The following is a 26,425-nucleotide window of genomic DNA, read 5'->3' on the forward strand; positions in this document are numbered from 1 at the left end:
AGTCTGATCACTAGTGCAGTGCGGTGCTGCCGGAATCTAGTATGATCACTAGTGCAGTGCTGCCGGACACTAGTCTGATCACTAGTGCAGTGCGGTGCTGCCGGAATCTAGTATGATCACTAGTGCAGTGCGGTGCTGCTGGACACTAGTCTCATCACTAGTGCAGTGCGGTGCTGCCGGACACTAGTCTGATCACTAGTGCAGAGAGGTGCTGCTGGACACTAGTCTGATCACTAGTGCAGTGCGGTGCTGCCGGAATCTAGTATGATCACTAGTGCAGTGCGGTGCTGCTGGACACTAGTCTGATCACTAGTGCAGTGCGGTGCTGCCGGAATCTAGTATGATCACTAGTGCAGTGCGGTGCTGCTGGACACTAGTCTGATCACTAGTGCAGTGCGGTGCTGCCGGACACTAGTCTGATCACTAGTGCAGTGCGGTGCTGCCGGAATCTAGTATGATCACTAGTGCAGTGCGGTGCTGCTGGACACTAGTCTGATCACTAGTGCAGTGCGGTGCTGCCGGACACTAGTCTGATCACTAGTGCAGTGCGGTGCTGCCGGACACTAGTCTGATCACTAGTGCAGTGCGGTGCTGCCGGACACTAGTCTGATCACTAGTGCAGTGCGGTGCTGCCAGAATCTAGTATGATCACTAGTGCAGTGCTGCCGGACACTAGTCTGATCACTAGTGCAGTGCGGTGCTGCCGGAATCTAGTATGATCACTAGTGCAGTGCGGTGCTGCCAGAATCTAGTATGATCACTAGTGCAGTGCTGCCGGACACTAGTCTGATCACTAGTGCAGTGCGGTGCTGCCGGAATCTAGTATGATCACTAGTGCAGTGCTGCCGGACACTAGTCTGATCACTAGTGCAGTGCGGTGCTGCCGGACACTAGTCTGATCACTAGTGCAGTGCGGTGCTGCCGGACACTAGTCTGATCACTAGTGCAGTGCGGTGCTGCCAGAATCTAGTATGATCACTAGTGCAGTGCTGCCGGACACTAGTCTGATCACTAGTGCAGTGCGGTGCTGCCGGAATCTAGTATGATCACTAGTGCAGTGCGGTGCTGCCAGAATCTAGTATGATCACTAGTGCAGTGCTGCCGGACACTAGTCTGATCACTAGTGCAGTGCGGTGCTGCCGGAATCTAGTATGATCACTAGTGCAGTGCTGCCGGACACTAGTCTGATCACTAGTGCAGTGCGGTGCTGCCAGAATCTAGTATGATCACTAGTGCAGTGCTGCCGGACACTAGTCTGATCACTAGTGCAGTGCGGTGCTGCCGGAATCTAGTATGATCACTAGTGCAGTGCGGTGCTGCTGGACACTAGTCTCATCACTAGTGCAGTGCGGTGCTGCCGGACACTAGTCTGATCACTAGTGCAGAGAGGTGCTGCTGGACACTAGTCTGATCACTAGTGCAGTGCGGTGCTGCCGGACACTAGTCTGATCACTAGTGCAGTGCGGTGCTGCCGGAATCTAGTATGATCACTAGTGCAGTGCTGCCGGACACTAGTCTGATCACTAGTGCAGTGCGGTGCTGCCGGAATCTAGTATGATCACTAGTGCAGTGCGGTGCTGCTGGACACTAGTCTCATCACTAGTGCAGTGCGGTGCTGCCGGACACTAGTCTGATCACTAGTGCAGAGAGGTGCTGCTGGACACTAGTCTGATCACTAGTGCAGTGTGGTGCTGCCGGAATCTAGTATGATCACTAGTGCGGTGCTGCCGGACACTAGTCTGATCACTAGTGCAGTGCAGTGCTGACGGACACTAGTCTGATCACTAGTGCAGTGCGGTGCTGCCGGACACTAGTCTGATCACTAGTGCAGTGTGGTGCTGAAGGACACTAGTATGATCACTAGTGCAGTGCGGTGCTGCCGGACACTAGTCTGATCACTAGTGCAGTGCGGTGCTGCCGGACACTAGTCTCATCACTAGTGCAGTGCGGTGCTGCCGGACACTAGTCTGATCACTAGTGCAGAGAGGTGCTGCTGGACACTAGTCTGATCACTAGTGCAGTGCGGTGCTGCCGGAATCTAGTATGATCATGAGTGCAGTGCTGCCGGACACTAGTCTGATCACTAGTGCAGTGCGGTGCTGCCGGACACTAGTCTGATCACTAGTGCAGTGTGGTGCTGCCGGACACTAGTATGATCACTAGTGCAGTGCGGTGCTGCTGGACACTAGTCTGATCACTAGTGCAGTGCGGTGCTGCCGGACACTAGTATGATCACTAGTGCAGTGCGGTGCTGCCGGACACTAGTATGATCACTAGTGCAGCGTGGTGCTGCCGGACACTAGTATGATCACTAGTGCAGTGCGGTGCTGCCGGACACTAGTCTGATCACTAGTGCAGTGCGGTGCTGCTGGACACTAGTCTGATCACTAGTGCAGTGTGGTGCTGCCGGACACTAGTCTGATCACTAGTGCAGTGCGGTGCTGACGGACACTAGTCTGATCACTAGTGCAGTGCGGTGCTGCCGGAATCTAGTATGATCACTAGTGCAGTGTGGTGCTGAAGGACACTAGTATGATCACTAGTGCAGTGCGGTGCTGCCGGACACTAATCTGATCACTAGTGCAGTGCGGTGCTGCCGGACACTAGTACGATCACTAGTGCAATGCGGTGCTGCCGGACACTAATCTGATCACTAGTGCAGTGCGGTGCTGCCGGACACTAGTCTGATCACTAGTGCAGTGTGGTGCTGAAGGACACTAGTATGATCACTAGTGCAGTGCGGTGCTGCCGGACACTATTATGATCACTAGTGCAGTGCGGTGCTACCGGACACTAGTACGATCACTAGTGCAGTGCGGTGCTGCCGGACACTAGTCTGAACACTAGTGCAGTGCGGTGCTGCCGGACACTAGTCTGATCACTAGTGCAGTGTGGTGCTGAAGGACACTAGTATGATCACTAGTGCAGTGCGGTGCTGCCGGACACTAGTATGATCACTAGTGCAGTGCGGTGCTGCCGGACACTAGTACGATCACTAGTGCAGTGCCGTGCTGCCGGACACTAGTACTATCACTAGTGCAGTGCGGTGCTGCCGGACACTAGTACTATCACTAGTGCAGTGCGGTGCTGCCGGACACTAGTCTGATCACTAGTGCACTGCGGTGCTGCCGGACACTAGTCTGATCACTAGTGCAGTGCGGTGCTGCCGGACACTAGTCTGATCACTAGTGCAGTGCGGTGCTGCCGGACACTAGTATGATCACTAGTGCAGTGCGGTGCTGCCGGACACTAGTATGATCACTAGTGCGGTGCTGCTGGACACTAGTATGATCACTAGTGCAGTGCAGTGCGGTGCTGCTGGATACTAGTATGATCACTAGTGCAGTGCGGTGCTGCCGGACACTAGTCTGATCACTAGTGCAGTGTGGTGCTGCCGGACACTAGTATGATCACTAGTGCAGTGCGGTGCTGCTGGACACTAGTATGATCACTAGTGCAGTGCGGTGCTGCCGGACACTAGTATGATCACTAGTGCAGTGCGGTGCTGCCGGACACTAGTCTGATCACTAGTGCAGTGTGGTGCTGCCGGACACTAGTATGATCACTAGTGCAGTGCGGTGCTGCCGGACACTAGTCTGATCACTAGTGCAGTGTGGTGCTGCCGGACACTAGTATGATCACTAGTGCAGTGCGGTGCTGCCGGACACTAGTCTGATCACTAGTGCAGTGTGAGCTGAAGGACACTAGTATGAACACTAGTGCAGTGTGGTGCTGCCGGACACTAGTATGATCACTAGTGCAGTGTGGTGCTGCCGGACACTAGTATGATCACTAGTGCAGTGTGGTGCTGCCGGACACTAGTCTGATCACTAGTGCAGTGTGGTGCTGAAGGACACTGGCGCCACGCCGGCAGTAACAGACTCTCACCAGGTACACAGCAATTGTTACATAGCACAGGGCTATAGATCTATTTGTTGTTGAAGATAATAATAAAGTGTCAGTGTTTGGGAGAAGGGACTGTAGTACCTGGAAAACTACACGATTTTCATGCATGTTAGATGTAAGTAAGTAGTAAGTAAGCGAAAACTTTAACTTGTTAAGTGCAATAAAGAAAATACATATGTAAAACCCTGCTAATACTAGGTATGCAAAACTGCAGTCACTGTGTATAGTGCATCACACTTACTCTCCTCCAGCTGGTCATGGGTAAGGCACAGGAATAATCAGGTGTTTAATTGCAGTTGCATTGTGGGAGTGGACTACAGGTGTCGGTGCAGCGCAGAAAGAATTGGGCGCCAAGCTATCTCATAAAACAGAATAAACAGTTTATTAAACATAAAAGCAGGGATATAGCAGGGATAACATCTGAACACTCTCCTCCAGCACAAAGCATAATGGTTACATTCGATCACACATCAGGGCACCTCCTCCTGCACATCACTTAATTGCAGCGGCATAAATATGGTGAACAGTAGTACGCACCAGGGCATTCTGTGACCAATAATGCTACTCATAACAGGTTACAGTCTCTCTCTTCCATAGCAAGGACTCTTGTCAATGGGGGGCTTCTAAGCATGCCGCGTGGCTTCCGACCACTCACCCAGATACGTCCTCTCCTGAGACTCATGCCTGGCACACTCTTCTAGGGCACCCCTAAAGGTGGGCATCATCCTCTCACTGGACTCTGGGTACTGCTGCTCTCACACTGCCTGTCTCTCCCTCTGTCAGGTGCCTTGCTGTGTCTGGCAGCACTCCCCACATGTTCTGTGAGGAGCTCTCACTGAGGCTACATTCTCCTAGCTTACACTCCATGCTTCTGCTCTTTCCTCAGCTTTCACTTCCTGTCCCCCTCCTGCATGAGGTCTGCACGTGAAAGCTGGCTGAGCTCCAAACCTCCCCCAATTAGTGCACAGGACATAGCCATTGCTATGCATGATAAAGATACATAGCTGTTAACTCTTGCAGTATCTGTTTACCCTTGCAGTTCCAGGGTATTACACATATCTTACCTATTTCAATGCCATGTTCAAGGAAATGTAGATCAGTTAATTGTATAATTGATCATTTTATCTTGGAAGTGATGGCACCCTGATGTTTCTTTTAACAGGAAGCACTTCTACCATCCAACTAATGGTGTTTGGTTAAATGCTGGGTCCATTTAAGGCTCATCTCATAGCATCTCATTAGCATTTCATTTGGGATGCAGTCAAGATGCCGGCGTTTGGCATCCCAGCGGTCGGAAAGCTGACCCCAGCATCCCAAAACTGCTTGCAATGCTGATGTTGGCATCTCAACATAGATAGCGATGCAGAATGCTAAAATCCAGATCAAGCTGGTGCCAAAGTCTCCACTGGCAAGCCACGTGGGAGGGTTAGGGTTAGGCTGCGAGGGTGGTAGAGTTAGGGTTAGTCTGCAGGGAGGGAGATTAGGAAGGGTGGGTTAGGCACCACTGAAGAGGCTGGGGGGGTTAGGGTCAGGCTTTGGGAAGCGTAAGATAGGGTTAGGGGAGGAATGGTGTAACGTGAATATGAGACACTACTGTGCAGTGTAATGTGAAAAAAGGACACTACTGTGTGGCATAATTTGATTTGGAAGTACTATTGTGTCCATGCCCTTCACCCACAAGACCATGCCCCATTTCCAATACTCTCACCTTATTTCAAATGTGTGTATGGGGGGCGGGGCATCAGCCCCTTACATTGCCATGGGCACTTGGACCCCTAGATACACCCCTGAGCAGGAATATAATAACTGCAGTCACTGGTACTTGATTACTGCGGCTTGGAGATAATAGCTGAGAAGACTGAGAGTTGGATAACTGTAACTTGAGGACTATAACTGTAAAGACAGATTAGCTGAAGGCTGAGACTTGGAGACAATAACTGTGGAGACCGGGTACTTGATGACTGGGACTTGGAGACAATTACTGTAAAGACTAGAGGCTGAGTTGCTGCGGGTCAAAGACAATAATTGAGAGAACTGGATACTTGGAAAATGAGACTGAAGAACTCGGACTTTGGAAACTAGATTCTTGGAAATGTGAATGAAGAACTGAGACTTTGAAACTGAATTCTTGGAAGATGTTACTGAAGAACTCAGACTTTTGACACTGGACTTTTGGCAAATGAGCAGAGATCCCAAGGAACCACCATCAGCTCCGGATTACCCGCAGATTCCACCTGGTGAGTTGGCAGCCACAGGAAGCTGCGCCGTTGCCGGACTCTGGATCAGAGCGCGGAGAGAGGCAGAGTAACGTGCAGATGAGCAAGGCAGGAGACTTCCAGGGACTCAAAGCATTGAGCAACCAGGGCGCCCACAGGAGCACAGAGCAGTAGCACCTTCTATGAAGAGCAGCATAAAGCTCTGGCAGTGTTTGATCCAAATCCAACCCTTTTTAAAAGAGAAAGCATATTGGGATTGGCTGAGAACTTAAGGGAGCACTGCTATTGGCTACACTGCATGCACTGGTCTCCAACATGGTGGCTCCCATAACTGCAGACAGACAAGAGAAGGCTCCATTTCTCTGCTGAGTGCCTGCTCACTGAGCTCCAATGCCCACACCCACAACCTGTGTCAGTCTTACTGCAGCCCCACACACAGCGCAACAACCAGCTGTCTGCCACTGCAGCACTGTCGTGACCCGGACAGGGAGACCCCGGCCCTGACAGTGAACAGGAAGCAGCTTATAATGGGCGCCCAAGCTGGTGATAGGATCCTGGAATCATGTGCAGAACATAGGGCCTAATTCAGAGATGATGGCTGGTCTGCGTTTTTTGCAGTCCTGCGATCAGATAGTCGCCGCCTACAGGGAGAGTGTATTTTTGCTGTGCAAGTGTGCGATCGCATGTGTAGCTGAGCTGCAAAAATCCACTGTGTGCAGTGTATGCGCAGCCCTGGACTTACTCCTACAGTGCGATGAGAACGGGCTGATCGGGGCCGGAGCTGACATCAGACAGCTTCCCTGAAAACGCTTGGACACGCCAGCGTTTTTCCGGACACTCCCAGTAAACGCTCAGTTGCCACCCACAAATGGCCTCTTCCTGTCAATCACCTTGCAAATGCCCGTGTGATCGGATTTTTCGCACCATCCCATCGCTGACCAGCGGTGCCTGTTGTTGCTGACCGACGCACGTGCGCATTGCAGGGCATACAGATGCGCTGTTATGACCTGATTGCCCGCTGTGCAAAAACACACAGCAAAAATCAGATCTGAATTACCTGCAGGATGCTGCTCTGGAATTGGTTGCTCTCTGATCAGCTTATCCCAGGCAAGATGTCCCGGTGGCGCCATTTTTAAAAGACATTAATAACTATTTATGACTTGGAATCGGCTTAGATATTATAGTAGTAGGGGCAGGAAGGAAGTGGCTTCACCTGGTGCAGAAATGGGCTTTGCCAGTCCACTGTGTGACAACATACAGGTAAGTGATCACAGTAAGTCATTAGGGGGTAAATGCATGAAGCAGTGATAAGAGTGGAGAAGTGAGCCAGTGGAGAAGTTGCCCATGGCAACCAATCAGCTTTGAAGTAACATTTATAATTTGCATACTATAAAATTATACAGAGCAGCTGATTGGTTGCCGTGGGCAACTTCTCCACTGGCTCACTTCTCCAGTCTTATCACTGCTTCATATATTTACCCCTAGATGTAGCAGTAGGACCAGCCAGCCTGAGCTGAAAAGGTTAAACATCCCATTATAAATATGCACACATAAGAGAAACAGGAGGAGCAGCGAACTGAGGGCCCAATTCAGACCTGATCGTAGATGTGCGAAAAACACACATCTGTGTTCAAAATCTCTGACATGCGTGGAGACGCCCAGCACAGGGCTAGTCCACCCCGCATGCCAGGTGCTGCCCCCCCCCTTCCCACAGACATGCTTTTGACACCTGCCAAGTAGCTCTCTGCCTACGCTGCCTAGCTGTGAAGGCAGGCGGCTACTTGCCATGTTTTTGCCTGCAGTGGCTGCATGTGAAACGCCTGCGTTGTCCAGGCCACGCCCTGAAAACAACCGCAACGCCGCCGACACGCCCCGCGACCACCTTTGCCTGTCAATCAGGCAAGGCGATCACAAAAGTGAGATGCCTTCGCATGTCACTGTGGGCCTAATTCAGATCTGATCGCAGAGGCAAATATGTTAGCAGTTGGGCAAAACCATGGCCCTCATTCCGAGTTGTCCACTCACTAGCTACTTTTAGCAGCCGTGCAAACGCATAGTCGCCGCCCACGGGGGAGTGTATTTTCACTTTGCAGAAGTGCAAACGCCTGTGCAGCCGCGCGGCAGCAAACACATTTTGTGCAGAACAAGACCAGCCCTGTAGTTACTTATTCCGTGCGATGATTGCTGCGACGAGTGACACGGTAATGATCAGATCCATGGCAGCAGATCCATCTAAGAACTTTCCCTTGGTCTCTCACTGTCACCATTCACACCCTTATCCTGTTCAATTTGTGAACTCTCATCAGTGATTCCGAAGCAACAAAGATCATTCACCACCCGCTCTACTATCATACCACACTGGAAACGCCTGAATCCATCTGATCTTGGAAGCTAATCAGTGTTGGGCTGAGTCAGTACTCGGGTGGGAGACTCCTGTGGAAGACCCAGTTTAGTAGAGTACAATAAGGATCCACATGCTCAGTGTCTAACACTGACAGCAGATTCACCCTCCTTATCTAATCTCTATCTGTTCTCTTATAGCTTAAGTGGCATGTCTATCACTGTGTGTTTTCATTAGCCCATACTCTTAATGGATGCATAGGCTCAGAAATTTTGGGGGTAATTCCAAGTTGATCGCAGCAGGAATTTTGTTAGCAGTTGGGCAAAACCATGTGCACTGCAGGGGAGGCAGATATAACATGTGCAGAGAGAGTTAGATTTGGGTGGGTTATTTTGTTTCTGTGCAGGGTAAATACTGGCTGCTTTATTTTTACACTGCAAATTAGATTACAGATTGAACACACCCCACCAAAATCTAACTCTCTCTGCACATGTTATATCTGACTTTCCTGCAGTGCACATGGTTTTGCCCAACTGCTAACAAAATTCCTGCTGCGATCAACTTGGAATTACCCCCTTTGTGCGAGTTTCTGTTAGAGATGAGCGGGTTCGGTTTCTCTGAATCCGAACCCGCCAGAACTTCATGTTTTTTTTCACGGGTCCGAGCGACTCGGATCTTCCCGCCTTGCTCGGTTAACCCGAGCGCGCCCGAACGTCATCATGACGCTGTCGGATTCTCGCGAGGCTCGGATTCTATCGCGAGACTCGGATTCTATATAAGGAGCCGCGCGTCGCCGCCATTTTCACACGTGCATTGAGATTGATAGGGAGAGGACGTGGCTGGCGTCCTCTCCATTTAGATTATAAGAGACTGAGAGAGATTTACTGGAGCTGACTAGGAGGAGTACTGTTACTGTAGAAGTGTAGAGACTGAGTGGAGAGAGTTTACTAGTGAGGACAGTGCAGTTTACTTTATAATCCGTTCTCTGCCTGAAAAAAGCGATACACAGCACACAGTGACTCAGTCACATACCATATCTGTGTGCACTGCTCAGGCTCAGGCCAGTGTGCTGCATCATCTATTATCTATATATAATATTATATATATCTGTCTGACTGCTCAGCTCACACAGCTTATAATTGTGGGGGAGACTGGGGAGCACTACTGCAGTGCCAGTTATAGGTTATAGCAGGAGCCAGGAGTACATAATATATTATATAGTGAGTGACCACCAGACACACAGTGCAGTTTATTTAATATATCCGTTCTCTGCCTGAAAAAAGCGATACACACAGTGACTCAGTCAGTCACATACCATATCTGTGTGCACTGCTCAGGCTCAGGCCAGTGTGCTGCATCATCTATTATCTATATATAATATTATATATATCTGTCTGACTGCTCAGCTCACACAGCTTATAATTGTGGGGGAGACTGGGGAGCACTACTGCAGTGCCAGTTATAGGTTATAGCAGGAGCCAGGAGTACATAATATATTATATAGTGAGTGACCACCAGACACACAGTGCAGTTTATTTAATATATCCGTTCTCTGCCTGAAAAAAGCGATACACACAGTGACTCAGTCAGTCACATACCATATCTGTGTGCACTGCTCAGGCTCAGGCCAGTGTGCTGCATCATCTATTATCTATATATAATATTATATATATCTGTCTGACTGCTCAGCTCACACAGCTTATAATTGTGGGGGAGACTGGGGAGCACTACTGCAGTGCCAGTTATAGGTTATAGCAGGAGCCAGGAGTACATAATATATTATATAGTGAGTGACCACCAGACACACAGTGCAGTTTATTTAATATATCCGTTCTCTGCCTGAAAAAAGCGATACACACAGTGACTCAGTCAGTCACATACCATATCTGTGTGCACTGCTCAGGCTCAGGCCAGTGTGCTGCATCATCTATTATCTATATATAATATTATATATATCTGTCTGACTGCTCAGCTCACACAGCTTATAATTGTGGGGGAGACTGGGGAGCACTACTGCAGTGCCAGTTATAGGTTATAGCAGGAGCCAGGAGTACATAATATATTATATAGTGAGTGACCACCAGACACACAGTGCAGTTTATTTAATATATCCGTTCTCTGCCTGAAAAAAGCGATACACACAGTGACTCAGTCAGTCACATACCATATCTGTGTGCACTGCTCAGGCTCAGGCCAGTGTGCTGCATCATCTATATATATTATATATCTGTCTGACTGCTCAGCTCACACAGCTTATAATTGTGGGGGAGACTGGGGAGCACTACTGCAGTGCCAGTTATAGGTTATAGCAGGAGCCAGGAGTACATATTATATTAAAATTAAACAGTGCACACTTTTGCTGCAGGAGTGCCACTGCCAGTGTGACTGACCAGTGACCTGACCACACTGACCACCAGTATAGTTAGTAGTATACTTATATTGTGATTGCCTGAAAAAGTTAAACACTCGTCGTGTGACTTCACTTGTGTGTTTTTTTTTTTTTATTCTATAAAAATAAAACTCATTCTGCTGACAGACAGTGTCCAGCAGGTCCGTCATTATATAATATATAATATATACCTGTCCGGCTGCAGTAGTGATATATATATATTTTTTATATCATTTATCATCCAGTCGCAGCAGACACAGTACGGTAGTTCACGGCTGTGGCTACCTCTGTGTCTCTGCACTCGGCAGGCAGTCCGTCCATAATTGTAATAACACCTAACCGTGGATTTTTTTCATTCTTCTTTATACATACATAGTTACATAGACATCTTCTCTTTATCAACCAGTCTATATTAGCTGCAGACACAGTACAGTACGGTAGTTCACGGCTGTGGCTACCTCTGTGTCTGCACTCGGCAGGCAGTCCGTCCATAATTGTATACCACCTAACCGTGGTTTTTTTTCATTCTTCTTTATACATACATAGTTACATAGACATCTTCTCTTTATCAACCAGTCTATATTAGCTGCAGACACAGTACAGTACGGTAGTTCACGGCTGTGGCTACCTCTGTGTCTGCACTCGGCAGGCAGTCCGTCCATAATTGTATACCACCTAACCGTGGATTTTTTTCAGTCTTCTTTATACATACATAGTTACATAGACATCTTCTCTTTATCAACCAGTCTATATTAGCTGCAGACACAGTACAGTACGGTAGTTCACGGCTGTGGCTACCTCTGTGTCTGCAGTCGGCAGGCAGTCCATAATTGTATACTAGTATCCATCTCCATTGTTTACCTGAGGTGCCTTTTAGTTGTGCCTATTAAAATATGGAGAACAAAAATGTTGAGGTTCCAAAATTAGGGAAAGATCAAGATCCACTTCCACCTCGTGCTGAAGCTGCTGCCACTAGTCATGGCCGAGACGATGAAATGCCAGCAACGTCGTCTGCCAAGGCCGATGCCCAATGTCATAGTACAGAGCATGTCAAATCCAAAACACCAAATATCAGAAAAAAAAGGACTCCAAAACCTAAAATAAAATTGTCGGAGGAGAAGCGTAAACTTGCCAATATGCCATTTACCACACGGAGTGGCAAGGAACGGCTGAGGCCCTGGCCTATGTTCATGGCTAGTGGTTCAGCTTCACATGAGGATGGAAGCACTCAGCCTCTCGCTAGAAAAATGAAAAGACTCAAGCTGGCAAAAGCAGCACAGCAAAGAACTGTGCATTCTTCGAAATCCCAAATCCACAAGGAGAGTCCAATTGTGTCGGTTGCGATGCCTGACCTTCCCAACACTGGACGTGAAGAGCATGCGCCTTCCACCATTTGCACGCCCCCTGCAAGTGCTGGAAGGAGCACCCGCAGTCCAATTCCTGATAGTCAGATTGAAGATGTCAGTGTTGAAGTACACCAGGATGAGGAGGATATGGGTGTTGCTGGCGCTGGGGAGGAAATTGACCAGGAGGATTCTGATGGTGAGGTGGTTTGTTTAAGTCAGGCACCCGGGGAGACACCTGTTGTCCGTGGGAGGAATATGGCCGTTGACATGCCAGGTGAAAATACCAAAAAAATCAGCTCTTCGGTGTGGAGGTATTTCACCAGAAATGCGGACAACAGGTGTCAAGCCGTGTGTTCCCTTTGTCAAGCTGTAATAAGTAGGGGTAAGGACGTTAACCACCTCGGAACATCCTCCCTTATACGTCACCTGCAGCGCATTCATAATAAGTCAGTGACAAGTTCAAAAACTTTGGGTGACAGCGGAAGCAGTCCACTGACCAGTAAATCCCTTCCTCTTGTAACCAAGCTCACGCAAACCACCCCACCAACTCCCTCAGTGTCAATTTCCTCCTTCCCCAGGAATGCCAATAGTCCTGCAGGCCATGTCACTGGCAATTCTGACGAGTCCTCTCCTGCCTGGGATTCCTCCGATGCATCCTTGCGTGTAACGCCTACTGCTGCTGGCGCTGCTGTTGTTGCCGCTGGGAGTCGATGGTCATCCCAGAGGGGAAGTCGTAAGCCCACTTGTACTACTTCCAGTAAGCAATTGACTGTTCAACAGTCCTTTGCGAGGAAGATGAAATATCACAGCAGTCATCCTACTGCAAAGCGGATAACTGAGGCCTTGACAACTATGTTGGTGTTAGACGTGCGTCCGGTATCCGCCGTTAGTTCACAGGGAACTAGACAATTTATTGAGGCAGTGTGCCCCCGTTACCAAATACCATCTAGGTTCCACTTCTCTAGGCAGGCGATACCGAGAATGTACACGGACGTCAGAAAAAGACTCACCAGTGTCCTAAAAAATGCAGTTGTACCCAATGTCCACTTAACCACGGACATGTGGACAAGTGGAGCAGGGCAGGGTCAGGACTATATGACTGTGACAGCCCACTGGGTAGATGTATGGACTCCCGCCGCAAGAACAGCAGCGGCGGCACCAGTAGCAGCATCTCGCAAACGCCAACTCTTTCCTAGGCAGGCTACGCTTTGTATCACCGGTTTCCAGAATACGCACACAGCTGAAAACCTCTTACGGCAACTGAGGAAGATCATCGCGGAATGGCTTACCCCAATTGGACTCTCCTGTGGATTTGTGGCATCGGACAACGCCAGCAATATTGTGTGTGCATTAAATATGGGCAAATTCCAGCACGTCCCATGTTTTGCACATACCTTGAATTTGGTGGTGCAGAATTTTTTAAAAAACGACAGGGGCGTGCAAGAGATGCTGTCGGTGGCCAGAAAAATTGCGGGACACTTTCGGCGTACAGGCACCACGTACAGAAGACTGGAGCACCACCAAAAACTACTGAACCTGCCCTGCCATCATCTGAAGCAAGAAGTGGTAACGAGGTGGAATTCAACCCTCTATATGCTTCAGAGGTTGGAGGAGCAGCAAAAGGCCATTCAAGCCTATACAATTGAGCACGATATAGGAGGTGGAATGCACCTGTCTCAAGTGCAGTGGAGAATGATTTCAACGTTGTGCAAGGTTCTGATGCCCTTTGAACTTGCCACACGTGAAGTCAGTTCAGACACTGCCAGCCTGAGTCAGGTCATTCCCCTCATCAGGCTTTTGCAGAAGAAGCTGGAGGCATTGAAGAAGAGCTAAAAGGGAGCGATTCCGCTAGGCATGTGGGACTTGTGGATGCAGCCCTTAATTCGCTTAACAAGGATTCACGGGTGGTCAATCTGTTGAAATCAGAGCACTACATTTTGGCCACCGTGCTCGATCCTAGATTTAAAGCCTACCTTGGATCTCTCTTTCCGGCAGACACAAGTCTGCTGGGGTTGAAAGACCTGCTGGTGACAAAATTGTCAAGTCAAGCGGAACGCGACCTGTCAACATCTCCTCCTTCACATTCTCCCGCAACTGGGGGTGCGAGGAAAAGGCTCAGAATTCCGAGCCCACCCGCTGGCGGTGATGCAGGGCAGTCTGGAGCGACTGCTGATGCTGACATCTGGTCCGGACTGAAGGACCTGACAACGATTACGGACATGTCGTCTACTGTCACTGCATATGATTCTCTCAACATTGATAGAATGGTGGAGGATTATATGAGTGACCGCATCCAAGTAGGCACGTCACACAGTCCGTACTTATACTGGCAGGAAAAAGAGGCAATTTGGAGGCCCTTGCACAAACTGGCTTTATTCTACCTAAGTTGCCCTCCCACAAGTGTGTACTCCGAAAGAGTGTTTAGTGCCGCCGCTCACCTTGTCAGCAATCGGCGTACGAGGTTACATCCAGAAAATGTGGAGAAGATGATGTTCATTAAAATGAATTATAATCAATTCCTCCGCGGAGACATTGACCAGCAGCAATTGCCTCCACAAAGTACACAGGGAGCTGAGATGGTGGATTCCAGTGGGGACGAATTGATAATCTGTGAGGAGGGGGATGTACACGGTGATATATCGGAGGGTGAAGATGAGGTGGACATCTTGCCTCTGTAGAGCCAGTTTGTGCAAGGAGAGATTAATTGCTTCTTTTTTGGGGGGGGTCCAAACCAACCCGTCATATCAGTCACAGTCTTGTGGCAGACCCTGTCACTGAAATGATGGGTTGGTTAAAGTGTGCATGTCCTGTTTTGTTTATACAACATAAGGGTGGGTGGGAGGGCCCAAGGACAATTCCATCTTGCACCTCTTTTTTCTTTTCTTTTTCTTTGCATCATGTGCTGATTGGGGAGGGTTTTTTGGAAGGGACATCCTGCGTGACACTGCAGTGCCACTCCTAGATGGGCCCGGTGTTTGTGTCGGCCACTAGGGTCGCTAATCTTACTCACACAGTCAGCTACCTCATTGCGCCTCTTTTTTTCTTTGCGTCATGTGCTGTTTGGGGAGGGTTTTTTGGAAGGGACATCCTGCGTGACACTGCAGTGCCACTCCTAGATGGGCCCGGTGTTTGTGTCGGTCACTAGGGTCGCTAATCTTACTCACACAGCTACCTCATTGCGCCTCTTTTTTTCTTTGCGTCATGTGCTGTTTGGGGAGGGTTTTTTGGAAGGGCCATCCTGCGTGACACTGCAGTGCCACTCCTAGATGGGCCCGGTGTTTGTGTCGGCCACTAGGGTCGCTAATCTTACTCACACAGCTACCTCATTGCGCCTCTTTTTTTCTTTGCGTCATGTGCTGTTTGGGGAGGGTTTTTTGGAAGGGACATCCTGCGTGACACTGCAGTGCCACTCCTAGATGGGCCCGGTGTTTGTGTCGGTCACTAGGGTCGCTAATCTTACTCACACAGCTACCTCATTGCGCCTCTTTTTTTCTTTGCGTCATGTGCTGTTTGGGGAGGGTTTTTTGGAAGGGCCATCCTGCGTGACACTGCAGTGCCACTCCTAGATGGGCCCGGTGTTTGTGTCGGCCACTAGGGTCGCTAATCTTACTCACACAGCTACCTCATTGCGCCTCTTTTTTTCTTTGCGTCATGTGCTGTTTGGGGAGGGTTTTTTGGAAGGGACATCCTGCGTGACACTGCAGTGCCACTCCTAGATGGGCCCGGTGTTTGTGTCGGCCACTAGGGTCGCTTATCTTACTCACACAGCGACCTCGGTGCAAATTTTAGGACTAAAAATAATATTGTGAGGTGTGAGGTATTCAGAATAGACTGAAAATGAGTGTAAATTATGGTTTTTGAGGTTAATAATACTTTGGGATCAAAATGACCCCCAAATTCTATGATTTAAGCTGTTTTTTAGTGTTTTTTGAAAAAAACACCCGAATCCAAAACACACCCGAATCCGACAAAAAAAATTCGGTGAGGTTTTGCCAAAACGCGTTCGAACCCAAAACACGGCCGCGGAACCGAACCCAAAACCAAAACACAAAACCCGAAAAATTTCAGGCGCTCATCTCTAGTTTCTGTACAGGCACATGGTTGAGACTAATCCGTGAATTTATTGTTCTCTTATTATCAAGGATAACGCCTAATATAATTGAGATTTAACCCAGACAGTACACACTTGTTATCCAATTATTATTGTTACTATTATTTATTCATCAAATTACTGCCAATTAATTTTTATTTGCGATATCAATAAAAATTTAATACATTGTAATAAATTTTTTCGTTCTTATTTAAAATATTTCTAGTAATATTTTTCTAAATCAAAAGTGCACCCACAAAAGAGTCTTCTTTCCTTTTTCTGTGTCTCACGGTAATGATGTTAAATACCCGCCCAGCAAACGCCCGGCCACGCCTGCGTTTTTCCAAACACTCCCAGAAAATGGTCAGTTGCCACCCAGAAACTCCCACTTCCTTTCAATCTCCTAGCGTTCGGCTGTGCGATTGGTATCGTCACTAGAACCTGTGCAAAACCACAAAGGACTTCGTACCCGTACGACGCACGTGCGCATTGCGGTGCATACGCATGCGCCGATTAGCCGTTTTTTTCACTGATTGCTACGCAGTGAACAACGGCAGTTAGCGATCAACTTGTAATGAGGGCCCATGTGCACTGCACGGGGGGGCCGATGTAACATGTGCAGGGAGAGTTAGATTTGGGTGGGGTGTGTTCAAACTGAAATCTAAATTGCAGTGTGAAAATAAAGCAGCCAGTATTTACCCTGCACAGAAACAATATAACCCACCCAAATCTAACTCTCTCTGCACATGTTATATCTGCCCCACCAGCAGTGCACATGGTTTTGCCCAACTGCTAACAAACTTGCTGCTGCAATCAACTCTGAATTACCCCCTGTATGCGCACGCACAGTGTGGCTGCTGCGTGTGCCCACACCTCACCGTGCTTCAGCCTGCGACCACCGTTGTAGCAGCATCCAGGTCTGAATTAGGCCCTGAGTTCTCCAACCACACATTCTTCCACCTCAGGGTAAGAGGCCTGTCTCTTCTTGCTGGCAGCTACTCTCTGTTCCAGTGCGCTGATTGAGCAGCAGATATGGTAAAAGAGGATGCTGCCACTAGGCATATGTAGAAGCGTCATTCTGTCTCTTATATTGCATGTTCTGGCTGCAATTATAGTACAATCGTTTTACATATCACCACTATTGCAGTCAGGATTTGAGCTGATGCCAGAAGATGGGGTTTTCTGGGCGACTAGAAAGGCCCCTTGAGTTTGTCTATGAAAATAGGTCAGAGTGGAGTGCCGGTGTTGATGAGCGGATGACTGTAAACTAATGGTGACAATTGGAGCAGCAGAGTATTAGGCAGCGGTGGTGACATGGGCATAAGAGTATGGCCATAGACTAGAACGACCCTTTCCTTGGTGTTTTATGACTGTAAGTCTACTTGGCTCAGCGCCTTATTAATGTTTCTGATCAATGAAGCATTATATCTCCAAATAGTTTTATCTTCAATTAAAGATGTGTCAGATAAGTTCTGACGAGGGTCTCTGCAATGGTAAAGCAGGGCTGTCTTTGCAGGGACTACTTTTGAACCCCCAGTAGAATTTAGAACATTGTGTACAGATGTCTGATATACCTTCCTAGGATCCACAATCATTTTTTCGTTATATAAATAGCCCGGTCTACGTGGCTCGCGGTGAACATGCTGCAGTATATTGGTCCCCGGCAAACTCTTCCAAGATGAAATGTTGGAGAAGTTTCCATCAGTGGTGACGGTTTGAGGGAACACATGATTTAGAAAGAGAAAAACCCCAACTCCCGGGTTCTGTTGCTGGAGACTTTCCATCAGGCTGTCCCATGTCTGGTATTTGATTGGCAGAATTATTTCGTCAATATCATTAAGCAGAACAAACTTACTCCGGTACATGTTCCGATAGATACAGTCATTGAGTGCTGTCACTTGACCATAATACCCAATATCCTTGGCATCCATAAAATAGTTCCATTTTCGAGACGTTCTCAGGTACTGCTGAATTGGCCATGGTATCACCTCTACAATACCTTCTGCAATGTAGTACTGAATGACTTTTCCCACCTGTGGGCTGCAGTTATTAAGGTAGATCATGACCCGTTGAGCCCCCAGTATCCGGTACATCTCCATGGTCTGTATGAACTGTAAGACGTTACTGTAATTCCCAAACATGGTGGAAATGCAGACCGTGAAGTTGGCGGAAAATGGTCTCATGTCCTGATTTTGTATTTGGAACAGGGGTAATTGCGTCATGTTTCCTGTAGGAGATGTATGGACAGATAGGTACTTGGCATAGCAGCCTGGTGGTTCCATACAGACCAGGTTCGTTGCGCCATAGGGAAAGCCGAACCGATGACGTAGTATGTCTATCTGGGCCTGGGAGACCATAACATATTTGTTTACGGTACAACAAAACCAGCAGTATAGCTCCTTTACCTCTTTATGGTGAATAATGCTGAGGATACGCACTGCGCGTTTATCTTGAATTCTGTGTTCGAAATATGGAGCTATGATAAATGTCCGGTTGTCTCGCAGTGGGGTAATAGTATCAGTGGTCAGTCTACGATCACAGCAGGTACACGGAGGTCTCCAGTGATCCAACGAAGTATTGAAAGGGTTAGTAAAATATCCCAGTAGAAAGGCGGCAGTCAGTAAGACAGACACATACATTAGGTTCTTCCTTGTGATTCCGGCCATTGTATCAGGAAATGGGTAACTAAGGGAGAAACACAGGAAAACACGTGAGACGCAAAGTGATAAATGTATATAACGGGCAGAGAATTAGGACTCAGCTTTCCATGCCTATTTTATGCTCAGCCAGTAGGTGGCGCCATATACTACTGTTACCAGCAGACACATAAGAGCCATCCATGAATAAGATGGTAACAGATAGTGGAAGGGGGGGGGGGGGGGGGGGGGGGGCTGACTGGTCTGCCAGATTTGTGCCCCCTCATACAGCCTCATAAGGCTTTTAGGGGTCTATTTACTAAGCCTTGGATGGAGATAAAGTTGCTGGAGATAAAGTACCAGCCAATCAGCTCCTAACTGCTATGCCACAGGCTGTGTGAATAATGACAGTTAGGAGCTGATTGGCTGGTACTTTATCTCCAGCAACTTTATCTACATCCAAGGCTTAGTAAATAAACCCCTTAGTGAATTATTACAGTGTGCCGACAACAGATTTGCCCTGATTGATGAGAGCTATAAGGTCCCAGTGTCCCAAGCGCTTACCATCTAACGTATCTATTTTTGCATTCAGTATACCATGCATGGTGGGTGTTTTCCATACTTGCCTACCCTCCCGCATTCTGCGGGAGACTCCCAGTTGTATACAGAGTCTCCCGCTGTCCTGGGAAGCTACATAAACCTCCCGGATTCCCCACTGCTCATTAGCTAATGTTGTGGAGACAGGACACAAGGGGCCGGCCACTGTGGAATTATGGGTAGCAATGGCCGGAAGCCATACCCCGGCTCCAGCACTGTGTCTGCTCCAGTCTCCTGTCTTCCTCCCCGCATCTGTGCTGCAGCAAAAGGTCATTCTCTAATCAGTTATACATGTACACAGATATTGCACACCGCCTGTCATTCTCTAATCAGTTATTCATGTACACAGATATTGCACACCGCCTGTCATTCTCTAATCAGTTATACATGTACACAGATATTGTACACTGCCTGTCATTCTCTAATCAGTTATTCATGTACACAGATATTGCCCAGCACCTGTTATTCTCTAATCAGTTATTCATGTACACAGATATTGCACAGTGCCTGTCATTCTCTAATCAGTTATTCATGTACACAGATATTGTACACCACCTGTCATTCTCTAATCAGTTATACATGTACACAGATATTGTACACTGCCTGTCATTCTCTAATCAGTTATTCATGTACACAGATATTGCCCAGCACCTGTTATTCTCTAATCAGTTATTCATGTACACAGATATTGCACACCGCCTGTCATTCTCTAATCAGTTATTCATGTACACAGATATTGCACACCGCCTGTCATTCTCTAATCAGTTATACATGTACACAGATATTGTACACTGCCTGTCATTCTCTAATCAGTTATTCATGTACACAGATATTGCCCAGCACCTGTTATTCTCTAATCAGTTATTCATGTACACAGATATTGCACAGTGCCTGTCATTCTCTAATCAGTTATTCATGTACACAGATATTGTACACCACCTGTCATTCTCTAATCAGTTATACATGTACACAGATATTGTACACTGCCTGTCATTCTCTAATCAGTTATTCATGTACACAGATATTGCCCAGCACCTGTTATTCTCTAATCAGTTATTCATGTACACAGATATTGCACACCGCCTGTCATTCTCTAATCAGTTATTCATGTACACAGATATTGCCCAGCACCTGTTATTCTCTAATCAGTTATTCATGTACACAGATATTGCAAACCGCCTGTCATTCTCTAATCAGTTATTCATGTACACAGATATTGCACACTGCCTGTCATTCTCTAATCAGTTATTCATGTACACAGATATTGCACACCGCCTGTCATTCTCTAATCAGTTATACATGTACACAGATATTGCACAGTGCCTGTCATTCTCTAATCAGTTATTCATGTACACAGATATTGCACACCGCCTGTCATTCTCTAATCAGTTATTCATGTACACAGATATTGCACACCGCCTGTCATTCTCTAATCAGTTATACATGTACACAGATATTGTACACCGCCTGTCATTCTCTAATCAGTTATTCATGTACACAGATATTGCCCAGCACCTGTCATTCTCTAATCAGTTATACATGTACACAGATATTGTACACCGCCTGTCATTCTCTAATCAGTTATACATGTACACAGATATTGCACACTGCCTGTCATTCTCTAATCAGTTATTCATTTACACAGATATTGCACACCGCCTGTCATTCTCTAATCAGTTATTCATGTACACAGATATTGCACACCGCCTGTCATTCTCTAATCAGTTATTCATGTACACAGATATTGCACACCGCCTGTCATTCTCTAATCAGTTATACATGTACACAGATATTGTACACTGCCTGTCATTCTCTAATCAGTTATTCATGTACACAGATATTGTACACCGCCTGTCATTCTCTAATCAGTTATTCATGTACACAGATATTGCACACCGCCTGTCATTCTCTAATCAGTTATACATGTACACAGATATTGTACACTGCCTGTCATTCTCTAATCAGTTATTCATGTACACAGATATTGCACACCACCTGTCATTCTCTAATCAGTTATTCATGTACACAGATATTGCACACCGCCTGTCATTCTCTAATCAGTTATTCATGTACACAGATATTGCACACCGCCTGTCATTCTCTAATCAGTTATACATGTACACAGATATTGTACACCGCCTGTCATTCTCTAATCAGTTATTCATGTACACAGATATTGCACACCGCCTGTCATTCTCTAATCAGTTATTCATGTACACAGATATTGCACACCGCCTGTCATTCTCTAATCAGTTATACATGTACACAGATATTGCACACCACCTGTCATTCTCTAATCAGTTATTCATGTACACAGATATTGCACACCGCCTGTCATTCTCTAATCAGTTATTCATGTACACAGATATTGCACACCGCCTGTCATTCTCTAATCAGTTATTCATGTACACAGATATTGCACACCGCCTGTCATTCTCTAATCAGTTATTCATATACACAGATATTGCACACCGCCTGTCATTCTCTAATCAGTTATTCATGTACACAGATATTGCACACCGCCTGTCATTCTCTAATCAGTTATTCATGTACACAGATATTGCACACCGCCTGTCATTCTCTAATCAGTTATTCATGTACACAGATATTGCACACCGCCTGTCATTCTCTAATCAGTTATACATGTACACAGATATTGTACACTGCCTGTCATTCTCTAATCAGTTATTCATGTACACAGATATTGCACACCGCCTGTCATTCTCTAATCAGTTATACATGTACACAGATATTGTACACCGCCTGTCATTCTCTAATCAGTTATTCATGTACACAGATATTGCACACCGCCTGTCATTCTCTAATCAGTTATTCATGTACACAGATATTGCACACCGCCTGTCATTCTCTAATCAGTTATACATGTACACAGATATTGCACACCACCTGTCATTCTCTAATCAGTTATTCATGTACACAGATATTGCACACCGCCTGTCATTCTCTAATCAGTTATTCATGTACACAGATATTGCACACCGCCTGTCATTCTCTAATCAGTTATTCATGTACACAGATATTGCACACCGCCTGTCATTCTCTAATCAGTTATACATGTACACAGATATTGTACACCGCCTGTCATTCTCTAATCAGTTATTCATGTACACAGATATTGCACACCGCCTGTCATTCTCTAATCAGTTATTCATGTACACAGATATTGCACACCGCCTGTCATTCTCTAATCAGTTATACATGTACACAGATATTGTACACTGCCTGTCATTCTCTAATCAGTTATTCATGTACACAGATATTGTACACCGCCTGTCATTCTCTAATCAGTTATTCATGTACACAGATATTGCACACCGCCTGTCATTCTCTAATCAGTTATACATGTACACAGATATTGTACACTGCCTGTCATTCTCTAATCAGTTATTCATGTACACAGATATTGCACACCGCCTGTCATTCTCTAATCAGTTATTCATGTACACAGATATTGCACACCGCCTGTCATTCTCTAATCAGTTATTCATGTACACAGATATTGCACACCGCCTGTCATTCTCTAATCAGTTATACATGTACACAGATATTGTACACCGCCTGTCATTCCCTAATCAGTTATTCATGTACACAGATATTGTACACCGCCTGTCATTCTCTAATCAGTTATTCATGTACACAGATATTGCACACCGCCTGTCATTCTCTAATCAGTTATTCATGTACACAGATATTGCACACCGCCTGTCATTCTCTAATCAGTTATTCATGTACACAGATATTGCACACCGCCTGTCATTCTCTAATCAGTTATTCATGTACACAGATATTGCACACCGCCTGTCATTCTCTAATCAGTTATTCATGTACACAGATATTGCACACCGCCTGTCATTCTCTAATCAGTTATTCATGTACACAGATATTGCACACCGCCTGTCATTCTCTAAAAAGTTATACATGTACACAGATATTGTACACCGCCTGTCATTCTCTAATCAGTTATTCATGTACACAGATATTGTACACCGCCTGTCATTCTCTAATCAGTTATTCATGTACACAGATATTGCACACCGCCTGTCATTCTCTAATCAGTTATTCATATACACAGATATTGTACACCGCCTGTCATTCTCTAATCAGTTATTCATGTACACAGATATTGCCCACTGCCAGTCATTCTCTAATCAGTTATTCATGTACACAGATATTGCACACCGCCTGTCATTCTCTAATCAGTTATACATGTACACAGATATTGTACACTGCCTGTCATTCTCTAATCAGTTATTCATGTACACAGATATTGTACACCGCCTGTCATTCTCTAATCAGTTATTCATGTACACAGATATTGCACACCGCCTGTCATTCTCTAATCAGTTATACATGTACACAGATATTGTACACTGCCTGTCATTCTCTAATCAGTTATTCATGTACACAGATATTGCACACCACCTGTCATTCTCTAATCAGTTATTCATGTACACAGATATTGCACACCGCCTGTCATTCTCTAATCAGTTATTCATGTACACAGATATTGCACACCGCCTGTCATTCTCTAATCAGTTATACATGTACACAGATATTGTACACCGCCTGTCATTCTCTAATCAGTTATTCATGTACACAGATATTGCACACCGCCTGTCATTCTCTAATCAGTTATTCATGTACACAGATATTGCACACCGCCTGTCATTCTCTAATCAGTTATACATGTACACAGATATTGCACACCACCTGTCATTCTCTAATCAGTTATTCATGTACACAGATATTGCACACCGCCTGTCATTCTCTAATCAGTTATTCATGTACACAGATATTGCACACCGCCTGTCATTCTCTAATCAGTTATTCATGTACACAGATATTGCACACCGCCTGTCATTCTCTAATCAGTTATTCATAGTACACAGATATTGCACACCGCCTGTCATTCTCTAATCAGTTATTCATGTACACAGATATTGCACACCGCCTGTCATTCTCTAATCAGTTATTCATGTACACAGATATTGCACACCGCCTGTCATTCTCTAATCAGTTATTCATGTACACAGATATTGCACACCGCCTGTCATTCTCTAATCAGTTATACATGTACACAGATATTGTACACCTGCCTGTCATTCTCTAATCAGTTATTCATGTACACAGATATTGCACACCGCCTGTCATTCTCTAATCAGTTATACATGTACACAGATATTGTACACCGCCTGTCATTCTCTAATCAGTTATTCATGTACACAGATATTGCACACCGCCTGTCATTCTCTAATCAGTTATTCATGTACACAGATATTGCACACCGCCTGTCATTCTCTAATCAGTTATACATGTACACAGATATTGCACACCAGCCTGTCATTCTCTAATCAGTTATTCATGTACACAGATATTGCACACCGCCTGTCATTCTCTAATCAGTTATTCATGTACACAGATATTGCACACCGCCTGTCATTCTCTAATCAGTTATTCATGTACACAGATATTGCACACCGCCTGTCATTCTCTAATCAGTTATACATGTACACAGATATTGTACACCGCCTGTCATTCTCTAATCAGTTATTCATGTACACAGATATTGCACACCGCCTGTCATTCTCTAATCAGTTATTCATGTACACAGATATTGCACACCGCCTGTCATTCTCTAATCAGTTATACATGTACACAGATATTGTACACTGCCTGTCATTCTCTAATCAGTTATTCATGTACACAGATATTGTACACCGCCTGTCATTCTCTAATCAGTTATTCATGTACACAGATATTGCACACCGCCTGTCATTCTCTAATCAGTTATACATGTACACAGATATTGTACACTGCCTGTCATTCTCTAATCAGTTATTCATGTACACAGATATTGCACACCGCCTGTCATTCTCTAATCAGTTATTCATGTACACAGATATTGCACACCGCCTGTCATTCTCTAATCAGTTATTCATGTACACAGATATTGCACACCGCCTGTCATTCTCTAATCAGTTATTCATGTACACAGATATTGTAACACCGCCTGTCATTCCTAATCAGTTATTCATGTACACAGATATTGTACACCGCCTGTCATTCTCTAATCAGTTATTCATGTACACAGATATTGCACACCGCCTGTCATTCTCTAATCAGTTATTCATGTACACAGATATTGCACACCGCCTGTCATTCTCTAATCAGTTATTCATGTACACAGATATTGCACACCGCCTGTCATTCTCTAATCAGTTATTCATGTACACAGATATTGCACACCGCCTGTCATTCTCTAATCAGTTATTCATGTACACAGATATTGCACACCGCCTGTCATTCTCTAATCAGTTATTCATGTACACAGATATTGCACACCGCCTGTCATTCTCTAATAAGTTATACATGTACACAGATATTGTACACCGCCTGTCATTCTCTAATCAGTTATTCATGTACACAGATATTGCACACCGCCTGTCATTCTCTAATCAGTTATTCATGTACACAGATATTGCACACCGCCTGTCATTCTCTAATCAGTTATTCATATACACAGATATTGTACACCGCCTGTCATTCTCTAATCAGTTATTCATGTACACAGATATTGCCACTGCCAGTCATTCTCTAATCAGTTATTCATGTACATAGATATTGCACACCGCCTGTCATTCTCTAATCAGTTATTCATATACACAGATATTGCACACCGCCTGTCATTCTCTAATCAGTTATTCATGTACACAGATATTGCACACCGCCTGTCATTCTCTAATCAGTTATTCATGTACACAGATATTGCAACACCGCCTGTCATTCTCTAATCAGTTATTCATGTACACAGATATTGCACACCGCCTGTCATTTTCTAATAAGTTATTCATGTACACAGATATTGCACACTGCCTGTCATTCT

General features: G+C 45.9%; 1 protein-coding gene and 1 pseudogene across 1 annotated transcript; one reads left to right on the forward strand and one right to left on the reverse strand.

The window, feature by feature from the left end:
- Nucleotides 1-8,462: 8,462 nt before the first annotated feature.
- Nucleotides 8,463-8,581, forward strand: LOC134987327 (5S ribosomal RNA; annotated as a pseudogene).
- Nucleotides 8,582-17,652: 9,071 nt separating this feature from the next.
- LOC134987325 (beta-1,4-galactosyltransferase galt-1-like) lies at nt 17,653-18,954 on the reverse strand. The gene has a single exon (XM_063950493.1). It carries the CDS (start codon nt 18,952-18,954, stop codon nt 17,653-17,655), a length of 1,302 nt encoding a protein of 433 aa, XP_063806563.1.
- Nucleotides 18,955-26,425: the final 7,471 nt, after the last annotated feature.

Source organism: Pseudophryne corroboree (genome assembly GCF_028390025.1).
Source record: "Pseudophryne corroboree isolate aPseCor3 chromosome 8 unlocalized genomic scaffold, aPseCor3.hap2 SUPER_8_unloc_7, whole genome shotgun sequence".
Lineage (NCBI taxonomy): Eukaryota > Metazoa > Chordata > Amphibia > Anura > Myobatrachidae > Pseudophryne > Pseudophryne corroboree.

Coding starts and splice junctions, on each gene's coding strand:
- LOC134987325 (XM_063950493.1), bottom strand. CDS start 18,954: ATGGCCGGAATCACAAGGAAGAACCTAATGTATGTGTCTGTCTTACTG.